The sequence below is a fragment of the Heterocephalus glaber genome, unplaced genomic scaffold (genome assembly GCF_053883595.1).
Source record: "Heterocephalus glaber isolate CG9 unplaced genomic scaffold, H.glaber_assembly_v1.0 deba00001587, whole genome shotgun sequence".
NCBI classification, from domain to species: domain Eukaryota; kingdom Metazoa; phylum Chordata; class Mammalia; order Rodentia; family Bathyergidae; genus Heterocephalus; species Heterocephalus glaber.
The window spans coordinates 414,186-427,488 of NW_028258365.1; the positions used below are offsets into that span (position 1 = coordinate 414,186).

At 38.3% G+C, this 13,303-nt stretch overlaps 1 protein-coding gene across 4 annotated transcripts in view; it reads right to left on the bottom strand.

Annotated features, from left to right (window-relative positions):
* The window catches only part of Rnf150 (ring finger protein 150), a 253,750-nt gene that overhangs the window by 68,105 nt on the left and 172,342 nt on the right, over positions 1–13,303 (bottom strand). For all 4 annotated transcript variants that reach the window (XM_004868892.4, XM_021247717.2, XM_087193330.1 and 1 more), the window contains exons 3-4: positions 11,571–11,642; positions 9,991–10,073 (exon numbers count right to left, since the gene is read on the bottom strand). In XM_004868892.4, coding sequence (XP_004868949.1) covers positions 9,991–10,073; positions 11,571–11,642 — 155 coding nt within the window. The remainder of the gene's footprint in view (positions 1–9,990; positions 10,074–11,570; positions 11,643–13,303) is intronic.

Below are 13,303 nucleotides of genomic sequence, written 5' to 3' on the forward strand. Positions count from 1 at the left end.
ATAAGCTTAAATATCACATCTTCTATCAGAAACTCAGAATATAAAGAATGAAATAAAAGACAACAGGAAACAAGGAGGTAGATCCTGCAAAAGGAAAGGGGACCAAGAAATAGAGGAAGGGGATGGGAAGAGAATGAAGTGTACATGTATCCATTTCCCAGGAGGAATGCAATTGTTACATACTGCAAATATGCACTATAAAATACAAAAACTCAAAATACATAAAAATGAAAAGTGAACCCCCCAGTCATAAATTTTATAACTTTTAAACTATTAATCAAAACATCATAAAAACAACAAAAACATTTAAAGTGAGAGAAAACATTACAGGAATGTGCATAAAATGTTAAAATTACTTAATATCTATCATACTTTATCAATTCTAGAGCGTATCACCTCTATTAGAACATACCTGCAATTAGGAAATCTCTTATAATCTACTATAATTTACATAAATATAAGGTGCTCTATAAAGAACTTAGGTCAGTCAACAGTAATACCCCAGAGAAATCAAAGATGCAGTATAATAATTAAAACTACCCTAATGTTTGGCTCCCAGATGAGAAAGATGCTTTACAAATACAGTATCTCACAGTTCTGCTGGAGCACTAATGTCCACACCCTCCACACTGCTAGTGAGGTGCCAGTCATTACCTCCTTCCAGGAAAGCAATTGCACAAAACTTCTCGAGTTCCTTTCAAATCATTTTCGAGCTCGTAAGTTCACTTTTAAAAAATATGTCTTAAGGGATAAGTACAGAAAAAAAGCTTCCCAAACTACTAAGGTCAGGATTTTATAATGATAATAACGGGAAGCAATTTAAAGACTGAACAATAGGAAATTAAAGTCCAATAATGAACTACTATGCACCACTAAATTATTTGTAAATAATTTCTACAGTTATAGGAAAATGCTTACTTTTTAACGTTTACCAAGGAAATAGAATAAAAACTAAACTGTTTAATTTGCAATGTTTAAAACATATATGATGCTAATATATATGAATTATAAAAATTAAATATACCAATAACAACTATTTATGGATAATTAGATTATTTTATTTACTTCTTTATAATTTTCTCTATTTTCAGAGTTTTTCACAGCAGTACGACCTTGAAAGTTATTTTTAAAAACCCCACATGTATAAACAAGTAACCATAAATAGAATGCCTGATAATCTAATTTGCATAACATGGGCATAAAGAGTAGGCCAAATCTGATGAATACAGCCCATAATCATCTTTCTTTTCAGAAACAGAAACTTGGAAAAATCTGCTTCTATCAGGCATATGTAACGGGCATGGCAGGGTAAATGAGGACAGGCCATTTCTGCGTGGCTAGAAAGTACTCCTTTGTTTTCTACTTCACGAGTTACAGGACTTGTCATCAGAATCCTGATCACATTACAGCACTTCATAAAATTCTTCTACTTATAAAGACCTTGGTATTTTCTGTCTGTGCAGACATTCATTTCACTTGACTCATGTTAAAATCACACTGGTCACCGGGTTTAAAAATCTTAAGGGGCTAGTGACTATTTTTATTGATTTCAGTTAAACTTGACTATGATTCTTTGAATTTTCAAATGGTTAAATGATTTGGATTATGGTTTTTCATGCTATGCTATTTATTGTAATTAAGTTGTACCTGGTAGGGAGAATGAATGAGTGGCCTCTTCCTCCCCTAAAAAGGGAAGATCATAAATGAATATCAGAGGTAAACTTCAATTTTGCCTTTGATTGTCATTATGGATCCACAACATGAAAGCTACATGCAAGTTATGGGAGGAGCAAGGGAGGCTACGAACTGGCCACTGTGTCCTTGGTTGGAAGCATCCAGTGAGGTTGAGGAAATGTAGAGAAGGAACAGCCTAAAGGGAGGCCTACCTGAAGCAAGCCACTCTTTGTGAGGCAGTTTTGATGGAGGCCCTGTGCTTTCCCATCATCCCAGTGGATGTTATTAATTGGATTTTAATAAGGTGGAGCCTTCACCAGGCAAGCATTCTTTGACCCTTAGGAAGTATGCTTATTCAGAAAACTTTACATATGGGTCCTGCTACTGTTCCCAGGTATTTGACATTAGATATCTCCTGAAGCTGCATCTGTGAGAGAAGAAGGAGCCACTTGTCCTTGAACACAGGAATTAATGGACTAGAGTATTCGAGAGGTCAATTAATAAATAGATCCATGTTAAAAATATATATCAGTCAACTGAGACCAAAAAGCAGCTGGCTGGCTGACTGTTTGGTGGACAGGGGTGATTTATGAGCATCTTGTCATTTATAGACACAGGGTATGTATGTAATGACCTTCAAAGAATTAATTCCCTGAAACTAGAACACCAAATTTAGGCTCTAACTTTTCAGCAGCCCTCAAAAATTTCTTTCCAAGTCTCCCTTTTAGATTCTATCTGCTTCAGCCATGGAAATGTTATTAGAAATTTCTTTGCAAGCTAGGAAACCTACTATCCCAGTTGCAGGATACATGCAAGCTTCATTTGTCCTTTCCTTATTACTTTATATTGCACTTATAAAACTAATTATTCTGTTTTGTACTTTTAGTCTAGAATATCATTACACTTAAATCTCCGTGTCACCTGTTTCAACAATTATGCTGCTTGTCATATTCTGATGTCTGTAAAAGGAGAGCCTTACATTTCAAGTTAAAAAGAAAAGGAAATGGTATGATATATTTTATGTTCCCAATTACAAAAAGGAACTCTTGAACTGATACTGAAATTTAGCCACATTTCTAACAAAGAAGAGGAGTGTTTATATGCAGACTCGAACAACATGTAGATTCCATCCAAAATGGAACTCTGCCTACATAACCCAGGTGTGGGAGTGTTTTGGGGCTGAAAACTCTCCAGAGAAAGGCTTAAAAAGATAATCTAAAGCTGGCCAAGGGGAGTGCATGTGTGTGTGTGTTGCATAATAACGAAAATCTGTTCCAGAGCTTAAATCTGTTCCTTGTTTGATTGACAGTGTAGAAGTTGCTGGACTTTTATTTTCTATTTAGAATCTGAATCAAAAGAAATGACCATGTTTTAAATGCAAACAAATACAGATGTAGCCATTAATCACCAACCTGAGCAAAAGCCATTCTTTGTTGGTTTATCCCTAGGACTCTTTGGAATACATCCATTTTTTACACCCTAGTGCTAAGACTCAACTTCAAGCCTCCAACGTTTTCTTACCCAGACTATGCCACAGTCTCCTAATGGACTCCACTCTCCTTGGCTCCAGTCACAACCCACTGAGCCACACTGCTGCCAGTATGCTGTGTATGAGTCACAAACCAACTTCTGCAGCAGGTTCCCCAGCACACAGCCTCTCCAACTTCACCCCTGACGGGTGCATCACACTCCAGCCACTCTAAGTTACCACAGTTATCTCTGCTTGGAGTGGGTTTCTTAGCCCCAGTGGACTGGAAGACTTCAGTACAAATTCTGATGTAAACGTGAATATAACCTTAGAAACTAGGAAATATTCTGAACTGTGAATTAAGGCTTAGTCACAGAGTTATGTATCATAGATTTATGGATGATAGCAATAGAAGGTACATGAGTATGTAGGGGTGACAATATAAATGTCTAAAAACAGGAAAATGAATTATGGTGTATGGGTACCACAATTTGGCTCCTGGATGCCTTCAAAAGGCCCATGTGTTCTCCAGGCTTGTCCCCAGCTTTGCGCTATTGGTGTAACTCTGAAGAGGTGGAGTGTAGCTGGGAGGCTTAGGTCACTGGAAATAATGGGCCTCCAGCCCCTTCCTTTTCCTCTTGGGTTCTGGTCATAGGCAAGCAATTCTGTCATGCACCGCTGCTATGATGTGCTGCCCACCACAGGCCCCAAAGCAAGAGGCACAACTGATCATGGACTAAGACTTCTAAGACACACTTCCAAAATAAACAGTTCCTTTGTATAAGTTTACTCTTTCTGGTATTTGTTCAGTAACAGAAACTGACCAGCCCAAAGGGATATGATATATGAATTGAAAATGATGTCAACAAAATTTCTAAGGACATGCAAAATATTTTAGAAAGGACCTAAGTTAACTCTGAAGATGCAAATATTCGAAAACATGCTGTAAAAGCAAAAGAAGAAAGAAAAATAAGAATGGAAACACAAGACAAGAGTCAGAGATGAGACTAAAAATACCTTCGGCTATGGGTGGGTCACAAACTTGGCTCTCAGCTTTTTATCAACAGACATAGAAAACAACTGGGCAGTATCACAATTCACTATCTGCATTATGAAAACATTCCCTTTGGGTGGGAAAATACAGTTATCTCACAGGGGAGCTGCTCTGGTGTTCCCAACGAAAGTTCTCTGAGAGGGAGAGCTGCACACCGTGAGGTGTGGGGAAACTAGGGCACCTACACCAACCAATGCAAGTCTCCTATGGGGGTTAATACAAGAGTGCGTGTTTTTAGTTTTTATGCATTTGCCTTGATATAAAAGAGCATGATAGAAAAAAACACAAGGTGTAAGCTACATTTCAGTAAATCTTCCCAAAGAATAATATTTTCTTGGTCACACTCAATAAGCTTGCTGAAAGGGGAGTCAGAGTCCAGCTAATGTAGTGTCACAATTCAAAGCAGACTTGCCAAAAGGAACAAATAAGGGGCAAGAGTAGAGGCAGGGAGATTAGTGAGAGGCCACTGCAGTAGGCCGGGAAAGATGTGATGGTGACAATGATGTTATCAACGGCAACGTGAGCCGTAACAGTATAATAATGATAAGAGGAACATCAGCTCAGTGTTGTCATGATACCAATAATAGTAAAGTAAACATACATAGAATTATCACTCTCTGTCAGGTTTTGAGTATGTGAGAACCAATCTTCAGCCAGCCAATTTAAATAGGGTTCTTAAATACAAATTTAAGTGTCAAAATTAACATTTTGTTCTTTTTTGTATTTGGTACCAGGGCTCGAACTCAGGACTTCACCTTGCCAGGCAGGCAGAGGCACTTAGCTACATCCCCGGCCAGACATTTTGTTCTTGTTTTTTTTTTTTTTCGTACGGGGAATCGAGTCGGGTCCTTGCACTTGCGCAGCAGGTGGTGAAACCACTGAGCTAAATCCCGGCTCGACATTTTGTTCTTCATAGAAGTCAAACCTGAAGTAAGGGTGACACATGCTCAAACACACAGATGAGGGGATGGGGAGTTACTGCCGAGTGGATCAGGGTTCACTCTGGGTAGAGGAACCATTCTGGAGGTGGACATTCTCAGTGCTACTGATCGAGACACTTGCAAGTGGTCAAAAAAGATAAAATTTATGCTATGAATATTTTCCAAACAAGCCCAAACTTAAGTCCTGAATTATCTGATCTAACATCATCTTACGTGATGAAAGCCCAGGTCCTATTGTGAAGAACAAGGAACCCTATCAGCCCTGGGCCTGCAGAACCACTGACTGGGCAGCCAGAGCAGGCTGGGCCACTGCTCTCCCTAACACTGTCAGAAATCGGTTTCAGTGTTTAGATGTTAAAGAGAGAAAGACAAGCACTGCGGATTTAGCTCAGTGGTTTCGCCGCCTGCTGCACAAGCGCAAGGACCCGAGTTCGATCCCTGGTACCGAACAAAAAAAAAAAAGAGAAAGGAAGATGCTTTCCAACTAGCAGGACTTCGGAATAGATGTTATTAGTTGCTTGCTTTATTATGCTACATCCCTCTGCTCCAATATAAAAAGATCTCTATCTTTAATGTTCAGGTAGCAGATAAGTGTTAGTAGAAATATTATGGATGCTGTTGCCTGAATTAAGAAGTATTTAGTTGCAGCTTCCATGGAAGCTTACAATCCTGCTTCTCAGCATCTCTAGGAAGCACAGTTTACAAAATAAGACTGCAGGAAGTGACGTGTGAACAAAGTAAACACTAGGGGAGCACCTACTAGACAACAGCTTGAGTTTTAGAGTTTATTTGTAATCCACCTCTGGTCATGAGAAGCCAGAGGGTCACAGACGTAGACTATAGCACTGATGGATGAGAAACTGCTTCTCTGTCTTCCAAGGTGGGGTGGAATGGTTAAACACGAACAGGTCCTCGTTGGGTCATTAAGAAGCTCAAGGGCCAGGGCACATTCCTGCTTTATTTCAGTGAAAAATTGTGGCCCTTTAAGAGAGGAGTCTATACAAATAATACCAATGTCTCAGGGTCTTTGGTTGGTTTATGTAAGTAAGAGCTTGACCAGCTTCTGACTACAGCTTCAAAGGCCACAGGAAGGTCAGAATGAACCATAAACAATCTAGTACTATTTCTAGCAAACTCTTACAGTAAGTAAAAAGAACAGGGTATTACATGATGTTGACAATAATATCTCAAACTTTCGAGAACAGGCTAAGGCATTAAAGGAAAGAAATATATACAAATATTAGCAGTAATTACCTGCATGAGGGAGTGAGACATATTCTTAAATATTTCATCCACTTTTACAAATTTTCTATGATGAATATATAAAGCACAAATGAAATCACTGTTTGAAAATATGAAGATAGTACCTCTTTCTGTGGGGCCTTTCTTAACTTCCTTGTTCCTGGTGTTTGTTCCACCAATTTTTAAAATATATTTTATTACTACCATTGCACATGTCATTCTGAATCCTGGTTACTTATGGAAATTCTCGTCTTTCCTATTACATTATTTCCTTAAGAGCACGGAGCATACCATCTATCTTCACCTCGGATCCTTCCCACTCTTCCTGGAACACAGCTGCTGTAAAATATCTGCTGTTTCAACGGAAGCACTTCATTATCACAAAGTTTATCATGAAGTCTGCTTATTAGCAGGAGGGTTTTAAAGTTTTCCTCGGTTATGGTTATGGAGGAGTTTGCCAGATCAAAGGAAAACTTATGACACTCAAATATTAGTGATAGTGTTGTAGTGATAAATTAGAGATAAGAAAGAATTTTACAGGTATGACGGGAAAGGATGCATACATATGCATATTTATTGCTTTGCTTCTTAATAATGGCGAATATGGACTTTCGGCCTGCCGAGTGAATTCATATTCTCTCTGAGACACTGAGTGTTTGAAACAGGGTAGTTAAGTATACTGAAATGAATAATCATGAAGAACATAAGGATGCCATAGGACAAAAGCCAGAGAAGAATCCGAGAGGCCCATTTATTCTCCAGATAAGACAATAAAGCTTCAATAAAATGCTTCAGAAAAGGTCTTCTGTGGCTAAAATTCACAATAACAAATACCTGACACAAAAGCCAGCCCTAGAACAGCGTAAGTTATGTTTTTACATTTGTGCTATGCTGAAAAGCCAGAGTATCTTGGAAGACGCCTTGGTGGTGGATTAGGCTCAAACCCAAACCACAGAAGTTAGACCTGTCCAAGGCTGGTGTGCTGCTCTGTGTGCTGCTGTGGGTCTGTCCCTCAGCCAAGGGGGCCTCGTCTTCATGTGCTAGAGAAGGACCAGACAACACAGCATGGGGAGAAATGAAAGGTGGGTGGCTATGTGCATGGCATAACTTTAATTATCAACATAACTGCGATAAAGAGGAGAAAGTGCTTACTAAGTTGATTTGTGCAAGGGACCTCAGAAAGACACAAACAATAGAACAAGTTTCAGAAAACCATGGTACAAACATGAACCAAGATGATCTGGAAAGACATCCTAAATGGTAACACTAGGGAAGAGATGTACCCAGTATGGCAGGGGTCCATGGCCATAGAAAAAAGTCTGAGAGAAGGGACATGACACATTGGGACGTTTTTTGAAAGTTTTTACTCCAAGGAGATGCAAAGAATTCTGTAGATGAGTCAGCCTAGAAATAACAGGAATGAGAGTCTATGATATTCATAGGAGCAAAGGTTTAATAATACCCCAGAGGAAGTTATCGAGCAAAAAGCAAATGCCACTGGATATGTTTGATAATATCCATTAGTGAGACCCATCTGGCAGAATCCAGCAACAGGCATAAAAATATCTTGATTTAAAAATCAGCATGGAAAAAATATATGAGCTATTCAAAGAATACATACATGTGCCTAGTATGAGATCAAACATGTAACCCATGTTTGGTATTTTGTTATTTAAATCAGGATCTACAATAAGGAAGTAAAAATTAACAGTAAAGAATGTGAAGCAAAAAGAATCAAGGAATGTGCTGAGAACCAAGAAATCATGTAAAACAGGAGCCAGAAGCCAGACCAAACTGGCCTCAGTGAGTGCTTCCATCAACAACTAAAATTCCTAAGCTTTCATTTTTCACGGTAAATATTAAAATACTATTTTTTTAGATGAATATTTCTAAAAAATTGTATTATAAAAGGAAGCCTGAAATAATAAAAATTTAAATGCTGTTAAAGGATTGCAATGTCATAATTAGAAATTGAAATAAGCTGAATGTTCCAAGACAATGAATTAAACTGGTACAACTATGCTTTGGTTCTTATGCATCGTGCAGCAATTACTTGTAGTAGCATGAAATTCACTCAGAGCTTAAAAATGAATAAATTATTCTACACTGAATGAACTGTAAAGCTAAAGTAATGCAATATAGATAAATGATTTTTAAATCATATTCTCTTGATCGCTTTCATAAAGTTCCTTAGATTGCCAGGAAAAAGCAGCTACTTATTGGGTTTGGATATTTTTTATTACTATGTAGTACCTTCATAAGGCTCTAAACAATCTCTCAGAAGAAAAGTAAGAGAAAGAACTAGATTTGTTTATAAACACTAGGCTTTACAAACCCTGAATAAAACACCGCAGAGACGAAAGCTATAACTCAGAGGTTTTCTGCAGTTTACACACTGCCTTTCTTTGCCAGCGTATCTGAAGTCACTGAGTGAATACTAAGCCTACTGTGTAGAAAGTCTTTTACATAAGTGTCTTCATATACAGGACACTACCAAGTCTCCCCCTGCTTATGATTTATCTCAGAGCCAGGCATCTACAGGCTAAGAAAAAGTCAACCACACTTGAAAGGTTTGCTTGGGGCCTTTGTGTAGACTGTCCTACCCCTCATTTTCCTAATGATCAATTTGCCTCTGAACATCTCAGGAAACATCCATTCCCCTGGGGGTTTTCTGCATTTATCTGAGTGTCTAGCTCCTTTTTTTTTTTTTGTCACTTCTCTGTCATTTTGAGATTATTAAACCAATCCTCCAAATTCTTATTTTATTCCTTTTGTATTTCTAATAAAGATCTCTGAAATTTGCATTGTTTTATGAACCATTGGACTGTTTTTAAACTCTCTGTCATGCTTTTTTCTACTCTAGCTATTTTAAACTGTCTTAAGAATTTGTAAAGCTGATTTTTCTAAATGCAGAATCTTCATCAAGGCCTAATTTGATTTTTATGTTTAGGACACTGTACAGAGGCAAATATACTAAAAAGGATTTTCAATTAAGGAGGACAGCTTCTATGCCACTGTAAAAATCTGATTTAATTAATGTATTCAAATTTATTGAATTTTAACAATTTAAAAATGATGCAGATGATTAGTGAATCTTAGAGAAGAGGTTTTATGAGAAACACTGGGAAAGTTTTCCCAAATCTACATCCTAGTATCCTCTCCTATATTCCAGAATTCAGGGGGAATTTGCTGTCATATTCTCTTTCCATTAGTAAAAAAGTAAAGGTTGTGGAATCTGCCTTTGGCTTCCTACTTACTCCTGATATTCTGATTGCACAGCCCTTCATGATCATTCACAAAACATTTTCAGGGTTTGTGATTTTAATTCAAACAGTACTGGTAACACCCAGAATTGATTCTGAACACCACGGGGGTACTGTTTATGAAAACTGGTACCTGAACTTGCATCATCACAAGCCTTCTCATGAGGCAGTTTGCTGCTTTTATGCAAAGAGCAATAAGAAAGCTTTTTCATGGACCAAGGTTATAGGAAAAGAGCTGTGGTTTGCTTGTTTGCAAGGTCAATATGGAAACCCCAGCCCACTGAAATAGCAGGGCTGGGGCAGCAGCATCTCCACACACAATGAGAAGCAGGTGGCCTAGTGACTCACCGGCAGGGCAGGATCCTGACCACGTCGTTGGGCTTGTACCCTTCGATGCACACTGCACAGTTGTCAAAATCGGGCTCTGTTTCCTGCAACAGAAGCAGCAGAGATGAGGCTATGATCTTAGCCTGGATTCGTAAGTAAATACCCAAGTCAACCCATGGGGAGTGGTGCTTGCCTGGAGCAAGGCTTTCAACTTTCCCGGGCCAATTTTCTTCATCAATATTTTACTGGTTATTGCCTTAGTTTCCATCCTTCTGACCTCCACTTTTTGTTTCTAGGTTCCACTGCAAGTGCTTTGGTGGGGAAAAGCATTTTCTCATGTGCCATTACTAGCAATGCTCTTAATTATGACTAGTGGTGACACAGCCAACTCATGAGGATCCAAAATAATATTTATGGAGAAGTGTCTGAATGATATTTAAGTTACCCATTCTTTTGTAATCTAATATGTGAAACATATGTAAATAAAAACACAAAATAATAGTTTCATTTTTTCAAGTATATAAATCTTTTTTAATACATCATAATTTATTACTTATGTAATATTCTTGGTACTTTTATTAGTCTCTGCTTGACAGGGGGGTGAGAGCGACCAAAATGTTACTAATTTGCAATCCTTTTAAGTGAATTTTGTCTTTTTTTTGTACTAGGGCCTTTGCATTGAGCTATACCCCCAATTTCTTTTTGAAACAGTCTTGCTAAGTCATTAAATTATTCAGGTGGGGCTCAGACATGTGATCTTCCTGCCTCAGCCTTCTAGAGTTCTGGGATTACAGTCATGTGCCATCATGCGGAGTTGAATTTTATCTCATTAAACCCAACAGTGTTTTCATATGGTTGAAAAATAACAGCATTGACTATGTCAGAAAAATCGATTACTCATAGTAGAGCCAACATCTCGTGCACATGTGGAGATGTGAATCCCTTACTATTTAATACCCTCAGGAACTGGCAACTCATGCACTGTATTGGAATCCATTGTCCTTCCTCTAGATGTAGCACAGCTTTTGGCTTCATGGCATCATTCCATAGCCGGGGAGGCAGGGAATTCACCTAAAGGTGAATACTGTGTCTCAGAGGGACTGAACACTTTTCCCTCATTTATACTGTTGAGTGTAGAACACAGCTCGGCTCATAGCCCTGTCCTCCTTTCAAGGATTTCTAGAAAACCTTGCCCAAATCTTACTACTAGGCAGAAGCATTTTTTTTTGATCATGTGGGACACTAGAATAAGGTAATTAAATCTTGTTTTAATATTGAATTTTGTTTCCTTTTTTTTTGCACCGGCTGCTAAAAAGCCCAACCTAAAACTGGGACCCATTTCTGTGACATGTTTAAGGTAGTGCATTTGTGTACTATTCTCATTCTGGCTTTCTTTATTTTCTTGCACTTACTTTTCAATTTCCATATTCTCCAGCCAATGATTTTCTGTCTTACTGTCTGCATTTTATTAGTTTAATATTTAATAAAAAGGGTATAAGTACCCGATGCTTATAGGGTGTTACCATGTTTCCATTTCCCACCCTTCCCTCTTTTCCTCTGCCCTTCAGTAGCTCTTCACCAAAGAGAGAGCAGGCTGTTACCTTGTCACCTTTCTTGATGGTCCTGACCTGCAGCTTGCTGATGGCTTTCTTCGCTGCATCTCCCAGCCGGCGCTGAAACACCAAAAGCTACTTGTTAGTAATAAAGATGGATAACTGCTGGCTTTGTTTCTGACAGCGTTTAATAAACTAGCGTAGCTATCTCTGAAACTCTGCACCGTGGCATGGCTGTTTACCACGATGGATGGAAGAGATGGGTCAGCTATATCTGTGCTCATCCAGGTATATGAAACAGCCCATCAGAGACAGCTCTTCACACCTAGTTTTGGGCCAGTGGCACAGAAAGATCCTACAGCGACTTCCGGGCAGGTTATATCTGCATAGACTAGCAAAAAAAAGGGTCGGGGGTGTTTACTAATTTGCCACTATAGGCGCTCCATTTGTGACATGTGGTAGTTGGAATAAACTTCATCTCCTCCTTTTTACAGCCAGGGTTTATCACTTCCATATTCCTTGCACGGATCAGGCTTCAATTTGTTCTGCTCTATCCTATCCCATCACATTCTCCTGTGAAATCCTACCTCCCTTACACACATGTTATGACTGTGCATATAGAAAATGATATACAACATAATGTTCTGATATGCTAATAATTATGAAGCAAATACTTGGGTAACTACTATCGTTCAGGTCAATAAAAAAAATATATCACACTCTCTTCTTTTAATGGAGAGCATTACTATCCTCCTGAGCCCTGATCTAATATAATGAGAGGGCAATGAGGAGGGAGGTGATTAAATTTTAATCTTTCAAAGAAGAAAATGGTTTGTGTGCTTGCAAGTTTTTTTAAATTTTTCTCTATCCAAGGTACGTGTACTTCTGGCCTGAAATACATGTGTATTTGCAGCAGGAAAACATATTTGAAGGTTTAAAATTAGCAGAGCTAACATTTAGTAGAGAATAAACATTTGCTTTCATTTTGCTCCATTATTAAAAAAGACACTTGAACTTTTCCTTTCCTTTTAAAATTTCAATTTTGTTATTTATTTATATATATTTTTTGCAATGATAGGGATTGAACCCAGGGCCTCATGAATGCCAGGTAAGTGCTCTACTACCAAGCTACATCCCAGCCCTTTTGTTTTCTCTACATTAGTGAACATATTCTTAAAATGTTCTCTGCACCTTACTAAAGCTTTACATGAAATATCACCTATACCCTTAATACAACCTATGAGAAAAGTATTGTTTTAGAAAGAACTTATGTTGCTAGGTAAATTGTTCAATATCACAAAGTCAGTGAAGTTAGTATCTGAATAAAATGAAGTCTGACTTTAATGCTGATCTACTGCTCTCATCTTTATTCACCAAATAACCATCCAATCAATCAGCCAGTTGGCCATCCATCCAACATATAACCTCCCAAGCAACCCACCAACCAACCAGCTAGCAAAGCAACCAACATCTCACCAACTAGCTAATCAGCCAACCAGCCATCCATCCAAGCAACTAACCAACCAGCCTGCCGGTCAACCAGTCAGAATCTATTGTTTATCAAGGGGCACTTCCCTAAGCACACAGTAGACAGAATCAAGGAGCAGAAAAGGAGATGTTCTGTTTGTTAATTTATTTTCTCTTTGATATTTATCCTTTGTTTCTAAAACAATACTGACTTGCTTTTTTTAAATAGGTGAGTATTGGTTATTTCTTAAAAGAAGACCTGTACAAACTTCAGATGTAGGCAGAGGTCCAGGCATGGTTAGCAACTAGGGGAG